Source organism: Eleutherodactylus coqui, chromosome 5, assembly GCF_035609145.1.
Source record: "Eleutherodactylus coqui strain aEleCoq1 chromosome 5, aEleCoq1.hap1, whole genome shotgun sequence".
Lineage (NCBI taxonomy): Eukaryota > Metazoa > Chordata > Amphibia > Anura > Eleutherodactylidae > Eleutherodactylus > Eleutherodactylus coqui.
The window spans coordinates 218,587,587-218,605,787 of NC_089841.1; the positions used below are offsets into that span (position 1 = coordinate 218,587,587).

Sequence of the window (18,201 nt, forward strand, 5' to 3'; positions counted from 1 at the left end):
GGCGTCCTTCACACAGGTGACATGGCATCACTGCGAGAAAATCGCAGCAATATCGCATTGCTGGTCTGTGCAACATCGCTGCGGTTTCTAGCGGTGATATCATGATTTTGTAGCGCTACAAAGTCCTACGACTTTGTAGCGCCACATTTGAGGATTTTCGGGGGGAATGGGGGTGGGAAAAAAAGGTCTACCCTGAAAATATGCCCCAGCTACAGGAAAAAGAAAAGTATAAATCACCGAGAAGCGCTATCTAGGGTTCTGCCGCAGCTTCTTCTCGATCCCTGACACTCTTCTTTTTCATCTCTTCTGGCCAAGATTGAAAAATCCCTGCCTCCTAGGAGTGCTGGCTGTGATTGGCTGACACTTAGTCAATCAGAGCCAGAGCTTAATGAATGGCTGTGATTGGTTCATCAAGCACTGGCTGTAATTGGCTAAGCGTCAGCCAATCACAGGCAGCGCTTCAAGGCGGCAGGGATTTTTCAATTCCCTGCCAGAACAGATGAAGAGAAACAGTGCCGGGGACCGGGGAGAAGATGCGGCCAAGCTTACATGCTTCTAAGGTATACTGTTTTTTTTTATTTTTTCTACAGCTTGAGGTTAGGTTATGGCTTTGACAGTAGGATTTCCTACTGTCAAAGTTGCATCATACTGACCAAAAATCACGTTTTCGTGCACTGCGATGCAACAAAGAGGAAGGCTCCAAAGGGAAACATGGGCTACAAAACCTTACAAGTTGTAGGCATCTCGCCGGGCCCGCAAGGTTTTTGTGTCGGGATGTCGCATGTTACAAAACATCACAGATGTGAATTAACCCATAGGAAAGCATGGACTTCACATACATGCGATTTAAAACCATTGTCTCAACGCGACAAAATCGTGCTACTTCGTCGCCCCTGTGAAGGAGGCCCTAAACATAAAGAGGGAAAAACTGGTTATAAATGCAAGATACAAGTCATATAATGGCTAGTTATAGTATTATCCCTCATGTGAACACAAATAGCAGCTTATTCTGAAAGGTCATCTGAAAGTACGGGTACAGTTTAACCCAAAACTGAAGCTAAGGATGGTGGATATAATGGTAAATTGTCTTTAACAAAAACTATGACAGTCGTAAACCGCAATGTAATATTTATTTCTGTTCGTTGTGTTTAAATAGCAAAGACGACTAATTGCAGATTAAAGGGGTTGTCCCGCGGCAGCAAGTGGGTCTATACACTTCTGTATGGCCATATTAATGCACTTTGTAATGTACATTGTGCATTAATTATGAGCCATACAGAAGTTATCAAAAGTTTTATACTTACCTGCTCCGTTGCTGGCATCCTCGTCTCCATGGTGCCGACTAATTTTCGGCCTCCGATGGCCAAATTAGCCGCGCTTGCGCAGTCCGGGTCTTCTTCTTTTATGAATGGGATCGCTCGTGCAGGATGCCGGCTCCGTGTAGCTCCGCCCCGTCACGTGCCGATTCCAGCCAATCAGGAGGCTGGAATCGGCAATGGACCGCACAGAAGAGCTGCGGTCCACGGAGGGAGCAGACCCCGGCGGCCATCTTCAGCAGGTGAGTATGAAGACGCCGGACCGCCGGGATTCAGGTAAGCGCTGTGCTGTTTGTTTTTTTAACCCCTGCATCGGGGTTGTCTCGCGCCGAACGGGGGGGGGGGGGGGGGTTAAAAAAAAAAAAAACGTTTCGGCGCGGGACAACCCCTTTAATCTTTCACACAGTATTCAGGAAAAAAATTGGATAAAATGCTGCAGTCAGATGTTTGCTGCCGGTTTATAAGACATTATAGATACTATATGCATACTCAGGAAGATCCATTAAAATATTGTCTAATAGAACAACTTTGTTGCCCAAAGCAATCAAAAGAGGCACAGTGTCTTATTTTCGCGGGTGTCCTTGTGCTGGCCACCATCGCTGCTGCAGGCTGCCGCGTCCTCCTTCAAGCCAACAGAACAGTTCTTCCTGGGAGCGGGGCTTGAATACCCCCGCCTCCCGGAAGCTTATGGTTTGATTAGTTATTCGAGTGCCCCATCAGACAAAAAGAGCCGGTGCTGGATTAACCAATCACAGCCATTCAATGACATCATTGAATGGCTGTGATTGGTTAATACAGCGCCGGTTTTCATTGGCTGACGCGGTGCTGGATTAACCAATCAGAGCATTAGCTTCCTGGAGGAGGAGTATTCAAGCCCCGCTCCCAGGAAAAACTGCTCTGTTGGCTTGAAGGAGAAGGCGGCAGCCTCCAGCAGTAATGGACACCAGCATGAGGACCGGATCGCCGGCGGTATGTGAGTATTTTTTACATAAAGCCTATAGATAGGGCTTATTTTTGGGGAGGGTTTATATTTCAAGCCTCCCCTGGAAATGATGGGAGGTCTTATTATCGGGGGAGGTCTTACTATTGGGGGAAACAGTACGATTTAAAAAACACCACATGTAAAAAATATTCCATAAAAATACTTTAAACCGCAGGCATTTTTGTAGGTATTTTTTGCATTCGTTTTTACATGTACTTACCCAGTCTGAGCCTGTTCTAGTAGAAAGACTGTGTTTTACTCTTTTCCCCCTTTACACCTGATATATCATGGTGCACAGGAGTTTAATATAAAAAATACAACTTGGGCAAACTCCAAGTAAAGCTTAAAGTATAAAAAAAATTGTCTGGGGACTACCTGTTTAAATGTCTTAGAAGACAACGCACAAAAAACAAAAGTAAGTTGTGTGCTGTACCTGACATCAGACGACTGTATAGCTAAGTGCTGAAGGTTCAGATTCCTCTGTAAGCTTGGGCTGATCTGATGGCACGCTGTTGCTGCTTGATTTGCTGGAGGAGATATAGGACCCAATCTCTGGACCATCATGGGACTGCTTGTGACCATAAGGTTGTTGCAGCTGACTTTTCCTTGTGGCTTGTTCTGCTGACTAAAAGCAACATTACCTGTAAATACAGACAACACAGTAAAGCTGTAGTAGTCAGATGGTCATATATATTTATATGCCAAAATATCAAGCGCGTGGACAGCAGAAGCATATATTGGCAACTGCCCAATGAAATGGCAAAAATGCCAAGTGTTTCCTCCAGGCTCCATGATGTCTGAAAAAAAAAAAATATTCTTCAGCATCCAAATAAACGTTGTGTTTATTGACACTGATACATATGAATGTCACATATTGACCCACACAGGGGTCTTTCTCAAGTGGTAAATGCAGAAAACCAACCAAATCCAGGCACAGATGGGAGAGGGCACATGTTCAATTGACAGGACTTAGAGTTAAATGTGTGATAGAAAAAGCCAGCTCACTCCCAGCTTGGAAAGTTTAAATCCTAAACTTCATTAATTCACGTTAAAAGTATCCATTCGCAGCCACAACAAGGCAGCTTTGGCTGACGTGTTTCTGGCGCAGGTACACACCCTTAGTCGTAGCAGGACATTTCACTTTCTCTATGCCAAAAATCTTCAAAACACAGACGTTGATATACTGTGGACCAAAACAAAATGCCTAAAAGCATTATAGAGGTTATGACCCGAAGAAGACGAAATATCGTTAAGATGTTCCAGAAAGTGTTTTTTTGTGCATTCTGGAAGTACAATCAACATAGAACTTATTACTTCCCCAACAGAAATTAATTCCTCAACAGGAATGGCCTTAATTGTGTGTAACGGGTGATTACTATTTGCTCTCAGCACTTAACTATAGAGAATGCAGGGGATGCGGTTGCACCCGGGCCCAGGAACCTTAGGAGGCCCATAAGGCCTCTCTTTTCCATATAGGGAGTCAGTACTATGAATAAAGCATTATAGTTGGGGGCCTGTTACAGGTTTGGCATTGCGGCCCAGGAGCTTCAAGTTACACCTCTGGATCTCAGAATCGTATTTCTGGTAATAGATTTGCGATATCTTAAAATTTGAACTATCTGATCTGGAATACCAATAAATTGTAAATCCAGAAAAGAATTGGAAAAAGTATCTCAAAAGTCGGAGAAACAAAGATGAAATTATTTAGGTATTGAAAAAAATTCTGGTGTGGCAGACATAGGACCCCTCCAAACAAGGAGAAGGTCTTCAATAAGGGGGATAAGCAGTAACTAAATAATATCATTTGCATGCCTAAGATTAGGCAAATTATATCAATTTGACATGTTCTTGTTTAAAGGATCCTGTGAGTACAGTGAACAGAATGGCTTGCAGAGGGCTACAGACATGCATTCTTGACTACAGAGTGTTAACGCCTAGTGGGCATGGCATGAAATAGATGAAAGGAGCAGATCCTGCCACACCCAAGGGGAAGTTATGGCTCAGTGGAGCTAGAAGGGCTGCTAGCCCGAGGCCCAGTTTGGACCATGGAGGTCCGGTGTGAACTAGTTTGGAAACCGTCAAACGTCTGACCGAAGAGGATGCCCTCCAGATGCCCAGGGCGGGGTAGTGATGGTGGCCCTCTTTGTTTGTGAACCTTAAACTATGGACTTTATGTTGTGTATGTTGTACAAAGTTTGCTGTGAGACGTGAAAATAAATGCTGTCAGGCACCAGTTTTAAAAGTGTCGAAGTCTCCTGAAGCCATTTATGCAAATTCTGGTCCGAGGCAGGTCGGTGATCCGCTAGCGAGATGCGCAACCCCCTTGCCACAGATCCTATAAATGAGGCTAGAACAACCTAACCCTGGCTCTTCAAAATGGAGCATACAAAAGAAGCATTTTGTTTTCATGTGACATTAAAGACAATTAATTAACATTAATGGTTCCATGGTTTAAGTATTTGTCAATTACACAAAATAGAAAAGCAAACAGAGCAATTCACCCCCCAGATAGGTCAAATGGCCGGAAGCTGAGTGCACTGGACAAGTGCTATAGCATCCATATTGGCTAAAACACTAGTAATATGAAGCACAGCCAGCTCTCCAAGTTAAAACAAGATAAAAAAGATGAACATATAGTAAAACAACCATGGAAGAAACAAGTTGCTAAAACCAGGCTGCTCGTTGGAGTTGGTTTGCTGCCGGACCCACACTGCAAACCGAAATGATTTAAGAAACGGTTATTAAAATAAAGTGTCGCACTGTGCATATAAAAAACCTTTTGAGAAGGGTATATGGTAAACAGTTGATCATTTTGTAAAAATCTTCTATCGGCACTTGGTACGGTTCAAACTCATAAGTGCAAGTTGCACTCCATAGGCATATATTGAAGCTTGATGTGAAGATTTGTATCTGAGTTCTAGCCAATACTTTAGTAGTTTAGCAGGTATGAAGACCATAAAAAGACCTTGAATGGACTCACTCGCTGTTGACTCGGCATCCTTAAGGCCCTTTTACACGGAACGACTATCGGTCAAAAAATTGTTCAAACAAGCGAAAATGATCAATGATGGTTCAGTGTAAAGGCAGCCAACGATCAAACTAAGAACGATAAATTGTTCGCTTTTCGTTCATTGTTCATGTCATGCAGGCATAAAACCCAACGTTGGCTCGTTCACTAATCGTTTGGTTTAAATACTGATTGTTCAGTTGTTTTGAATCCCTAATGCAATAAATGTGAATGATTTCTGGTTTGAACGAGCCAACGATGCATCTGCCTGTATACACAGGCTGCCCAGCGAACTTTGAAATTGCTCGCTCGTTTATACGATAAACCGTTTGGCGTCAACTGACCCTTGCATGTGAACTCACTGCTGTTCACTAGCACACTCAACCTAACAGCTTATGGCCTTAGTCAGACGGGCGTTTTTTTCGCGCGATTTGTGCATGCGCATGCGTCCGGCGATTTTTTAAAACCATTGCTTTGCAATGGTATCGGACACATGAGCGCTTTTTATGCGCTCGTCCGATAAATTATAGAACAGAAATCGCAGATCGCACCTATCTGCGATCTGCGATTCCTGTTCTCTTCTCTATATGTGCTCAATGGGGCCGGCGGCAGCAGCGCCGACCCCATTGAGAACATATAGAAGACAAATCATTCTTCTCTGCCACAGCTGTAACAGCTGTGGCAGAGAAGAACGATGTTTGCCCATTGAATTCAATGGAGCCGGCAATACAGCAGGTTCCACTGAAAGCAATGGGCTGCCGGCGATCGCACGATGAATTGTCGGGAAGGGCCTAAAGCCTTGGCTAAGCGCTGAGCCAATCAGGGGGCAGGTCTGACTCACACCCCCTTAACACCCACTGCAGGCCGGCCGCGGGGAACTCCGACTGCCGGGAGCAGGTGAGTATGTATATATTTTTTTATTTTAACACATTTCTGGATGAATTGCAGGGAAGGGCTTATATATTTAAGCCCTTCCCGACAATTCATCCCACACTCGCCCGCAGTGCATTGCTTTCAATGGAGCCGCTGTATTGCCGGCTCCATTGAATGCAATGCGCTGGACAGCTCCGGCCCGTTTCTAATGAAACGCGGCTAGGAGCAGATTTTCGGGCGATTTTCGGGCACCGGTCACGCGATTTGCGGATGCGCATCCGTCATGCGATCCGCAAATCGCGCGAAAAAACGCCCGCCTGACTAAGGCCTATGGGTGCGCCCTTTGAACGGTTTGTTCTGGGAGCAGTGGTAGTGACAGAGTCCTGGCATCCCAAGGTGGCAAGAGGAGTTGGCAGTTCACTTGTTGGCATATAAGTTGCTCAAAAGAAGAATCGCGGTGCAGTTTTCGAGGAAGAAGTCCATAGTGCTTAATACAAAATACTGAAAGGCAAATGGTGAAGGCAATCCAGATGGAGCTATAGTGCCTATGCTAAATCAGTGCTTCACTTCTAAGGAACTAAGTGAGATAACTGAACCTCCATAGACCGTGAATGAAGCAGTTGTCAAATTTTTTTGGCAGGACAACCCTTTTAATGTTAAAATGCTGGTAGATATGTCTACCCACATGCTGACCATGTGACCAATGCACTATTAGGAGGGGAAAATCAAAACCCAGGAAGTCAAATATTGGATAGGCTTCTTTTTGAAGTTTTGTAATAATTTTTCAATTCTTTAACCATATTATAAATATAGTTCTAGAGAAAGAAGCATAATCAGCTTTAAACAATGGAACTATATGGACACTGCAAACACATTCGAAAAAAAAACAGAGTCATTTTGTCATAGGCTGCCAAGATGTGGTTGATCAGCCACTATGAAATTAGTCTAGAATAACGCCAGAACATTTGCAGTAAATAACATGGAATGATTTTTCGGGTTTATGTATGTTTAGAAAGAACAATAGACGTTCACAGCAAACCATATGTCTGCTGTAATAATAAGGTGAGCATTAAAAATATATTGGTATCAACATTTATGCAAAGTTGATGTTTAAGCTGTAATTAAAAAATTATGGCTGAATTTGTAATAAAAAAACGGAATTCCGTACTTTCAACAAAAAATATTCAACCAATTGTAACTGAAATGGAAATACCATGTTTTTGCATAGTAATCTCTAATGTGACATGGCTTGTAATGCCATTCATACTGGTCAAAATACCACTTGGTTGATGAGGATCAGCCAATCACTCAGCAGCCCACTAAGCAGTCAGTTTCCCTTCAAATATAGGCAGTGGAGAAAAGTATCACTCCATGTTGCCCTCTGACTGGTAGCAGGAAAAAGAGAGCAGTGAAGCATCAGATACCAGCTTGCCCTATGCAGACTCAGGAGCACTGGAAGGCTAAAATAGGCAAGATGCTGATTTTTCACAGGAAACATTGCCCAAACTCCTGTATTGAGAGTCAGTATTCCAGTAAAGAGCTACCCAAAAGTAACTTTCATTTTCACTGACTTTTCAAACATTCATGGGAAAAGCTAAGTACACCCTATTTAAATTCTAGGCTTTTATTTATCAGCACAAAATAAGATGTAGTCCTTCAAAGGTCTCAAAATTAGGTAAATTTATAGAAGCACCTTTAGCAGCAATAACTTGAAGCAATCATTCTCTGTATGACTTTATCAGTCTCTCACATTGTTCTAGAAAAAATGTGTCCCACTCTTCTAACAACGTTCCTTCAGTTCATTGAAGTTTGTGGGCATTCACCTACACAGAGCTCTCTTCAATTGGGTTGAAGTTTGGGATCTGACTGGGTCACTGCAACACCTTGATTCTTTTCTGGACGTTCACTCCTGGGAAGATAGTTAACTATCTTGAATGTTTTCCACTTGTGAGTAATCTTTCTCACTTTAGAATGATGGACTCCAAATTGTTTGGAAATGACCTTATAACTAGAGATGAGCAAGTACGCTCGTTAAAGGCTGCTACTCGATCGAGTAGCAGTCTCATCGAGTAACTGTGTACTTGCCCGAGCAGCACTCTCTCCCCGCATGCTGCTCAGGCAAGTACACAGTTACTCGATCGAGTAGCAGCCTTAAACGAGTGTGCTCGCTCATCTCTACTTATTACCATTTTTGCAGTTTGATAGGCAGCAACAATTGCTCCTCGATCATTACTGATTTCTTTCCTCCTTGGCATTGCATTAACACACACCTGAATGCTCCAGATCAGCAAACTGCAAAAACTTCTCCGTTTATAGAGGTGGTCACACTTGCTGATCATCAATTAACCAATGGCATTTGAATAGCAGCATAATGAGAATACAAAAAAAACAGCTCACCAGCCTGAGGGCTCCGTCACACTGCCAATCACAATATTGTCGCGAAAAAATTGTGGCAAAATCACAATTGTGTTCACGCAATTTTGAAGCATTAGTGATGGTTTTTTTTGCGCAAAATCACGCATCGCATCACTGCCGTCCAAGATTTTATTGCGCAAAAGTCAATAGGTATTACTAATGTTAAAAACGCATTGCACGAAAGTTGCAAGTCCATGCGTTGTGATGCGATTAAACAAAGTCTCCATAGGAAAACGTGGGCTAGGGGAAAAAAATTGCGAAAAGAAAGGATTTTTTTCACACCACACTGCATGAGTGAAAACATCGCAAATGGGAATGAAAGCATTGAAAATCATTGCGTTTTCACCCACTCTTGCATCACGTAAAAAAAAAAAAAAGGTGCACAATTTTATCGCCGGTGTGAAGACAACCTGATCCACATTTCAACAAAACAGCATGGGCCATGCCTGACCAGATATATACTGGTCAGAGGAAGATGAGAGAAAAAAAAGAGGTTGGTCCAGCTTTTCCGGTGAACTAAAATGTAAAAACTTCACTTTATTAGTTGAATAAAAGTGCATTTTGTTAGCAACCCACAACAAAATCACTTCTGCTGATGCGTTTCAAGCGCTACTCCAGTGTTCTCAGTTGATTAACTTAATCAATACTGCATTGGCGTAAAAAAACACGTCAGCAGAAATGATTGTTTCGTGGGTTGTTGTCATAATTACATTTTATTTATAACTGATCATTTGAATAGCAGCACTTGGCTGCTACTTACCATCTAAATTCCTATGGAAGCAGTGAGGGTGTACTTAATTTTTCACACACCGCTTCTGCATTTTGGCCTAGTTTTTGATAAGTAAATCATAATAATCTGTAATTTGTTATGTGCGGTTGTACATCTGAGGTTGCATTTATCTAAAAAATGTTTTAAAAAAGGACCAGATGTATTTTTATCATGTCTTAATACAGAAGACGATAGACTTCAAAGAGGTATACTTAGTTTTTCTCATTACTGCATGTGATTCCTGTTCACATGGGATAGGTTGGCCTACAGCAATGAGTTTTTTACTCCAATGATCAGGCTGATAAACATTCTTGCTTGATCATCGGGCAGCAGAAAAAGCCTTTAAAGCTGGAATCACAAATGCACTTTATGTGGCCGTGTTTGCTGCAGTTTTTTTCAGACACAGGAGTGGATTAAAAAGTAAAGAGAAATATAAAGGAAGGTCTTCTACTTCTTCACAGAGGTCCCACTTTTGGGTTTGGCTCAAAAAATCTGCATCCATTCCTATGGGAGTCTATGGTAGCTGCCGGAGAAGGGAGGTGGGAGGGAGTTTAGCAGCAGATCTTCTTCCCTCTTTCTTTTTGCCTCTTGCCGGCTGTTGGCAATGGGAGGGGGCAGGATAGGGTGGGAGCTAGTTGCTAAGCCGTCCCACCCCCTCCCATTTCTGGCAGCCAACAAGGGGTGGGAACTTAGCACACTAGCTCCCGCCCTATCCCGCCCCCTTCTCTTGCCAAGAGCCAGCGAGGGGGCGGAAAAGGGGAGGCAGTTTAGTATATGGGTTTGGCGTATATGCGCCGGACCTGGGCCCTCTGAACGGACGCACAAACAGATTTGTGCGCCAGTTCACGCAATTTCTGGTCGTGTAGTGGCCGTGACACAGCCGATCGAAAATTGCTACACTCATGTCAATGAACCCTAAGGGGGATGTTAGATTTTGCTGCCACCTGTGAACCAATAGCTGTCTCAGGCCCTCCCTCTGTGTGGGCCATATAGTATTCCCCTTACCATGCTTCTTCCTCTTTTCTCCTGAAGATGAGCTGTCTCGCCTCCCTCCCTTTCGTTTCTTTTTGCATTGGTCTAATTTCTTTTTCTTTTTCTAGTTTCAATATATTTGATTGTGAAGTTTAAGTCCCAGCTGGCAGATTCTGAATGCAAATGGCAATAAAGCATGTGCTGTAAAGACAGACTTGCCCGCTCGCTGGGAGATGGCAGTGGGCATAGTGCTTCTCAGCAAGAGTTCTGTTATAAATGCCTTTTATGAAGTTCAGAGTTTATTTTAAAGAAAAAGAAAGGTTTTAAAAAAAGAAAAAAGTTAATATTATCAACAAAAGCCGTGGCCATCAGCAAAAGGCACTATGGGGTACAAGTATGATGGGGTGGCTGGGAGGCCTCCGAGTCGGGTTTGCTGCCTGCGGTCTTGTAAAATGCATTTTTTTTTAGCATTCTTCAAGTCCTATATAGAAGCCTTCTGGAAAAACACCAGAAACTGCTGAAGGCAACATTGTATTTGTGACAAAAGTACCAAAATATTGTAGGATGTTGATAATTTGCTGCATCTTTAAATATGTCTAGAGATGTTTCTCCAAATCTTATGCCATCCGCCTGCTGGAGTGAGATTGCACTTCAAATATGTGTCTAAATCCTGGCCAAGGAGCAAGCTTCACCCACTGGCGATAGGCTTTCTAGCGATGCGAGAGTGAGTGAAAACGCATGATTATGAAACCAATGATTTTCAATGGTTTCATTCTCATTTGTGATGTGTACACTCAAGCCTCGCTGCGATACAAAAAAGGTGCGCCGGGCTCCATTGAAATCAATGGGAGAAGATCACGTAACAGCGTTGGAATCCCCCATAGCGAAGAGAGAGGAGGTGGGGCTACAGGGCATCTCTTACATATCTCCCCTGCACTCGGGGAAACCCTGGGGAAGCCCTTTAGTCAAGACCCCTATCTCTCCAGATATGTAAGAGATCATCTGTTGCTCCGCCCCCTCTCTCTCCTCATTATGGAGAATTCCATGGCTGTTTCGTGATCTTCTCCTATTGAAGACAATGGACGATATTGCAGCTTTTTTGTATCACAGCTTGAGTAAACACAACGCAAATGAGAATGAAACCATTGAAAATCATTAGTTTCATAATCATGCATTTTCACTCACTCTCGCATCGCTAGAAAACCTATCGTTAGTGGGTAAGAGCCCTTACAAAAGTAAGCCAAAAATAAGAGCCATTTGTGCCACAAACAACATTTTTCAAACGGACATGAAAAGTGGGCGTGGCTTGCTGCTTGGCAAGGAAACTTTTATTAATTGCGACTCTGCAAAAATGTTTTGAGTTCTTACAAGATCTCAATCTATTATTAGGTGGGTGGCATAAAAAGATCTCTAGACATTTAAAGATTCACAAATGTATCAGCATTATATGACATTTTGATACATTTGTAGCAGATAATGGCAGAATGTTGCTTCCAGCAAAACTAATTTGAAAAAAATCCCCTCATAATAGGGAAATATTAAACACGCTTCAAATAGTGGGTGGAATTAATTGAGTCAACATGTAGCCAAGGTTTCCTTGCAGCATAAAATGTCAGGGAAAATGCCACAAAAAATGTAGTGTGAAACAACCCTTAGAATAGTTTCAAACGGCGATAAAATCATGTAATTTTCGCGTGATCCGAGAGTGAGTAAAGGAGCAGGTTTATGAAACCAATCATTTTCAATTGTTTCCTTCCCATTAGCGATGCTTTTACTGATGCGATGTTGCGAGAACAAAAAATCATGGCATGCCCTATCTTTCTGCAATGCGCAATTTTTTATCTCCCATGTTTCCCTATGGGCCCTCCTTTTTATCGCATCGCAACGCACAAACTTGCGATGCGATTTTAACATTAGAAAGTCCTGCCAGGCGGCAGCGATGCAAGGTTATTCTTTTAAAAAGCATCGCTGGTGCTCAAAAATCGTGGGAACAAAGATGCGATTTTGCAGCGTTTTTCTTGCAATCGCCCATGTGGAAGTAGCCTAAGGCTACTGCATACTGGTGAGGGCGATATCGAGTCATGATTCACGGCCCGATATCGCCCTTGCAATCCTTCTGAAAACCCTTGGATGGATCTCACATCACTGTGGGGTTCTTTTCATCCCCGTCGCGGCTGCCCCATTGAAGCGATATCGCAAAAAGAAAGGAAATGCTTCAATTTTTTTCAGGCAGCATCACTGGAGTGAAAACATTGCAAATGAGAATGAAACTATTGGAAATGTTTGCTCTCCTATCCATGCGTTTACACTCACTAGCGTGATTTTCTCGCCAGCGTGAAGGAGCCGTAAGGGTGCTTTTACACGAGTGAAATATTTCCACTATATGCACTGTGAGACACATACAATTCAGCACCAAAACCCCCATGTAGCGCAGAGTAACACAATTCCACAACTGCAGATTAAGCTGCATCTTTCAGTGCATCTTGTGGAAATATTCCACTCATCTGAAAGCACCTAAAGGTATGTTTGGACATCAGATACATAGAATCTGCCTGTAAATCCACAGCAGAAAACCATGTTTATTCTGCCACACATCTGCACATTGATTTACCCTATTGATGGGCAAGATCGACGTCCATGGGAAGAAACACATGGGAAGAGGGAACAATACCTCTACAGTGCCACCTATTGGAAGGCAGCTGTCTGTGCATGGTTATTCTGGCTTGGGCTCACAATTCCAAGTCACTGTTACAAGGTTTGTTAACAAGTCTGGCATTGACTTGCAGGAATGCTGCCTTCCAATAGGTGGTGCTGTAGAGGTATTATTCCATCTTTCAATTTGCATATTTCCCAGAGGAGCATGAATGGCCTTATGAGTCTCCTCACACCTACTAGGCATTCTCCCTAAGGGGAAACGGTACTCTTCCTGATCAATGGAAAGAAATGACATATCGGTTGTGGTTTTACAGGTCGATTCCACTTGGTAAATTTGGCAGTAGAATTAGCCGTGTGAACCTGCCCTGAGGGACCTTTCACACGAGCAAAATATTTCCGCAATACGCAACTAAAGATGTAGCATTATATGCGGCTGTGGATTTCCGCTCTATAACCCTCAGTATGCATGCAGATTTTGGTGAAGAACTTTCTGCGTCTTTAATGGTGCACTGTGTAAATATTTACCTTGTGTTATCCAAGTTTTGTTGGCGTAATACAGAGCTAATGTGAATATATGTATCTATTTACATGTTTGTATTTTTCATGGCTGTGCTTTAAAAATGCAGTATTTGCTACTTTTCTGTTTTTGGTAATAAGTAACATAGTATCATAGTATGTTAGGCTGAATGAAGACCATGTCCATCTAGTTCAGCCTGTTTTAACCTTTCCCCCTTGTTGGTTCAAAGGAAAGCAAAAAAAAAGAGCAAATTTGGCTCATTTAGAGGAAAAAAATTCCTTTTTGACTTCATAATGGCAGAGTAATCCCTGGATCAGCATTTGAGATCAACAACCCCACTGGTCACCTAATGTCTATATCCTGTAATGTTATAGCGCTCTAGAAAGACATCTAGTCCCCTCTTAAACGCCTCTATCAATTTTTCAATCACCACATCCTCAGGCAGAGAGTTCCACAGTCTCACTGCTCTTACAGTCAAGAACCCCTTTCTGTGTTGGCGATAAAACCTGCTTTCTTTTAGACGTAGCGGATATCCTCTTGTCACCGTCGCAGTCCTCGGTATAAACAGATTATTGCAGAGATCTTTGTATTGTCCCCTCATGTATTTAAACATAGTTATTTTATTGCCCCTTAGCCATCTTTTATCCAGGGTGAATAATCCCAATTTTGATGCCTCTCTGGGTATTCCAGTCCCGTCATTCCATGTATTAGTTTAGTTGCCCTTCTTTGAACCCCCTCCAGCACTGTAACATCTTTCCTGAGCACCGGTGTCCAGAACTGTATACAGTATTCCATGTGAGGCCTGACAAGTGCCTTATATAATGGAAGGATAATGTTCTCGTCCCTCACCCCTATACCTCTTTCAATGCACCCCAAGTCTTTATTAGCTTTTGCAGCAGCTGACTGGCATTGGTTACTCCAGTTTAATCTACAATCCACTAGTACCCCCAGGTCTTTTTCCATATCACTTTTCCCTAGCAGTACCCCATTTAGTGTATATTGGTGACATCCGTTTCTCCTGCCCATGTGCAGAACCGTACATTTATCAACATTGAATTTCATTTGCCCATTATAGTCTATAAAAAAGTGATTAAAGCCCAGATGCATCCTTATGTCAGCAGTATTTGATCTGCATGTGCCTCTGTATTTGCATTCGTTAGTGTTATTTTCTATTTGGAAAATACAGATCCATATTTAAAAATTAAACCAATAACAGCAAATCCAGATCAAATAATACTGATGACACACCGTTGCAATGTCATCTGCAACAGGTCCATATTAGGGACATGTTATAATATGCTCGCATGAAACTTGCCTTAGGGTATGTCCACACACAGTGTAAATGCTACTGATTTTCTGCAGTGAGAAATTCTGCTGCAAAATCCTCAGCATTTTTGCATGAAAATCAGTCAAAATCTGCACAATTGGGGTGGATTTTAACTCAAAATCAGCTACGGATCTGAGGTCGACTTCAGTCTACTACTCCTCCCATCTCGCAATCAGCAGCCTTCACCCAGCAACCACTCCGAAGCTCCATTGCCGCCAGTCTGGTGATGTGAAAGCGGGTGCATCCCCTGACAGGCAGCAGCACTGCTTAGCAGCGGTGAGGGCTGCTCTGTGCAGTGAGGCACTACTGAGTGCGAGGAATGAGTCCGAAATTAGCTGAGGATCCGCAGCTGATTGAGTCAACATCTGAACCAATGGTGTAAATATGGATGTGGAAAGGCCGCAGACTGAATGTTCAGCTATGAAAAATTTGTGTGAACATATCCTAAAACATGTTTAGCCATCATGCGCCCAAACAGCAGAGCCACAGAAAAAGCTTTACCCATCATATGATAACGTTACCAGTCCAAAGTTGCATAAAAAAAAAATGCTCAGTTAATCGGTCTTATCGCATTTCCTATAATAACTCAGGAGTTTAACCGGCGGCCGTATATTATAGTGCTGCAATGAGAACACATGAGGACTCCGTCGTCAAAAGAATCGCTCATTTGATGTAAACTGGTCTTTTGTTTGAGGAAGCTTTTACAATCACACTACGTCTATAAGGTTCATATTTCCATAAATAACTCTATACCCGGCTTTACGCCCAAATTATTCTCTAACAAGGGATATAATAGACCATATGGAGTCCAATGCTATTAAAGCCATTCACATGAAACAGTCATTAGAGCGCTGCTAAAACACAAAGGAGGCTTTGCAATGCAATTTCTCCTCTGTTATAGCAACTGGGCACCTTTCCCTTTCTATGGCAACTGTGCATATCAAAACAAACAAGATTTCCTACAACGTAACAGTACTTGGTAATGGATTCCGAGCGTCCAAGGATCATTACACTTCAGTTAATTTTTTACACACCAGTAACAAGGGATTGTTGTGGCCAGACATACTCGATCTTCCTTGCACAAGTCATGTGCGAAGGGCTTATTGGTGCCACGACGGCAGGGGCACTGCGTACCGGACATCCGACAACTCATAGTAGGCTGGATTTACTCGTGTGAGTTCCGTCCGAAGCGATCTCAACGGAACTTGCACAAATAAAGAGCCCATTATAATCAATTGGTTTATCAATTTTTGTCCGAAAATCTGAGCGTGTCCCATTTCCTATGGATGAAGGGAAAACGAAAAATCACATACACATACATGGACAGTGATGCAATGCATTTAAAAAGTTGAAACGTATTGAAACTGCATGTTAATCAGGGGTTTACGAGTGCGATAGGAGCAGAAATGCAGTCCTAAGCTCTAGCTCATGACCTGAAGGTTGCAGGTTCAATCCCAGCTTGGGTCAGATAGCCAGCTCATGGTTGACTCAGCCTTCTATCCTTCCATGGTCGGTAAAATGAGTACCAAGCTTGGTGGGGGGGTAAAAGTTGACTGGGGAAGGCAATGGCATAACACCCCGCAAAAACAGTCCGCCAAGAAAACGTCACGATGTGACGTCACCCTAGGAGTCGGCCATGACTTGGTGCTTGCAGCGGGGGACTTTACCTTACGAGTGCGATATCAGTCTGATTTTCTTGGACCAATATTGCACTCTCCTGTGTAAATACCACCATAGGGCTTCCTCAGACGATTCTACGTGCAATTGTGCGCGCTTCAGTTGCGCGGTGAGCGAAGGCGATTTGCATGCATATCATTGCATAGTACTGTACTTTTTGTGCATCAGGGCCTGTTCCAATGGGCGCATAAAATACCCCCGCTGTGATTTAAAAGACAATTTAGCCTAATGAGGTTCAAATGTGTTCCGTTTTACATGAAATTGTGCAGCATATTGCGCATTTATGTGCACATTTGCGCACCTCTTATAGACTTTTATAGGGGCGCTAACTGCGCAGTACGCAGAAAGAAAGAGCAAGTCCTATTTTTTGCGTGTGCACTTCGTGCAAAACACAGTCATCTAAAGAAGCCCTAAAGCAACCTACACATGGGCGAGTGCGATGTCGGGCACTTTAACCTGCGTTTTAATCGTAGATGTGAGGAGATTTTCAGGCAAACACACCTTGCATCGCATCGGTGAAAGTCCAATCCTCTCACGCCAGTTTCACGTGCGATAGAAGATCAGAAGGGTTTCCTATTGTTTTCACTAGGAAACCTTGCATCGGTCTCACGTCCACATCGCATGGCATGCGAGGCATTGAAGGTCACATTGAAATTAATGAGCGATGTGTTCAGAGGAACGTGAAGACATAAAGCATGCCTCGTGTATATGACTCCATTCAAAAGAATTGGGGTTCATACCCTCGTGAGATTTGTGCATCTCGTAACGCACAAATATCATGCGAGTTTCTCAGGCATGTGAAAACAGCCTTAGGGCTCATTCACACGGGCGTATTGTCACCGCGTATTACGCACACGCATTTCCCGTGCGTAACATGCAATGAATAGGGGCAATGAAAGTCAATGGACTTTCATTCTCCCATGCACACCGGCGAGTGGGCACTGCGTATCGAAATGCAGGAGAAATAAATCGCAGCATGCTCTATTTCTCTGTGTATCATGCGCAGCCCTTGAATGAGCTACGTATAAAATGCTGTATATCCGCATGCATGTTCAGAGCAGAGAATTAAAAAAATAAATTAAATAAAAATCACACTGTGCATGTCCGTGACGCCAGTGCCAATCGCAGCCTGTACAGGGGCTGTAATGCGTACAATGCCGCGGGAAGCTTGCAAGGTTGCACGGTTATGCCTGTATGAGCGAACCCTTATACTAAGAGTAACTTGACCTTCAAGTAAAGACCAATTGTTATCCAGTATACTTCTGTTTTTTGTCTCCCAGTTCTAGTGGATGAAGTGAACCATGTGTTCATTTAAAACATTACATTTCATGATGGTCGTGTTAAAGGAAGAGTCCACTTTGTATAATCCCTTTTTGTTAGAAACTAAGGCCTCCCAAAAATAAGCAAATCATAAGTTGCGCCCCCACTGAAACCACCTGGAACCTCGCAGCAAGTGTTCAATCCATGCGCTGTGTAATGTCAAAGTGGACTACGGCCTTTGCTGTATTTCTGACTCCTCTCTATCAGCTAGTTTAAACGGGCAGTCGTGATTTTGCGACGACAAAATCGCGGCAAAATTTGCGTCTCTGTTCCCCGTGATTTTTGGGCGTCAGCAATGTTTGGTTTGCTGCTACCCATGACGAAATCGCGCAATTTGTGAGCGCAAAAGTCAATAGGACTTACTAATGTTA

The 18,201-nt window shown here is 43.0% G+C and overlaps 1 protein-coding gene across 2 annotated transcripts in view; it reads right to left on the reverse strand.

Annotated features, from left to right (window-relative positions):
- The window catches only part of GLIS3 (GLIS family zinc finger 3), a 294,182-nt gene that overhangs the window by 194,688 nt on the left and 81,293 nt on the right, over positions 1-18,201 (reverse strand). The window contains exon 3 of one of the 2 annotated variants that reach the window (XM_066604233.1): positions 2,732-2,939. In XM_066604233.1, the coding sequence (XP_066460330.1) occupies positions 2,732-2,939 (208 nt within the window). The remainder of the gene's footprint in view (positions 1-2,731; positions 2,940-18,201) is intronic. The other variant, XM_066604234.1, reaches the window with a different exon arrangement.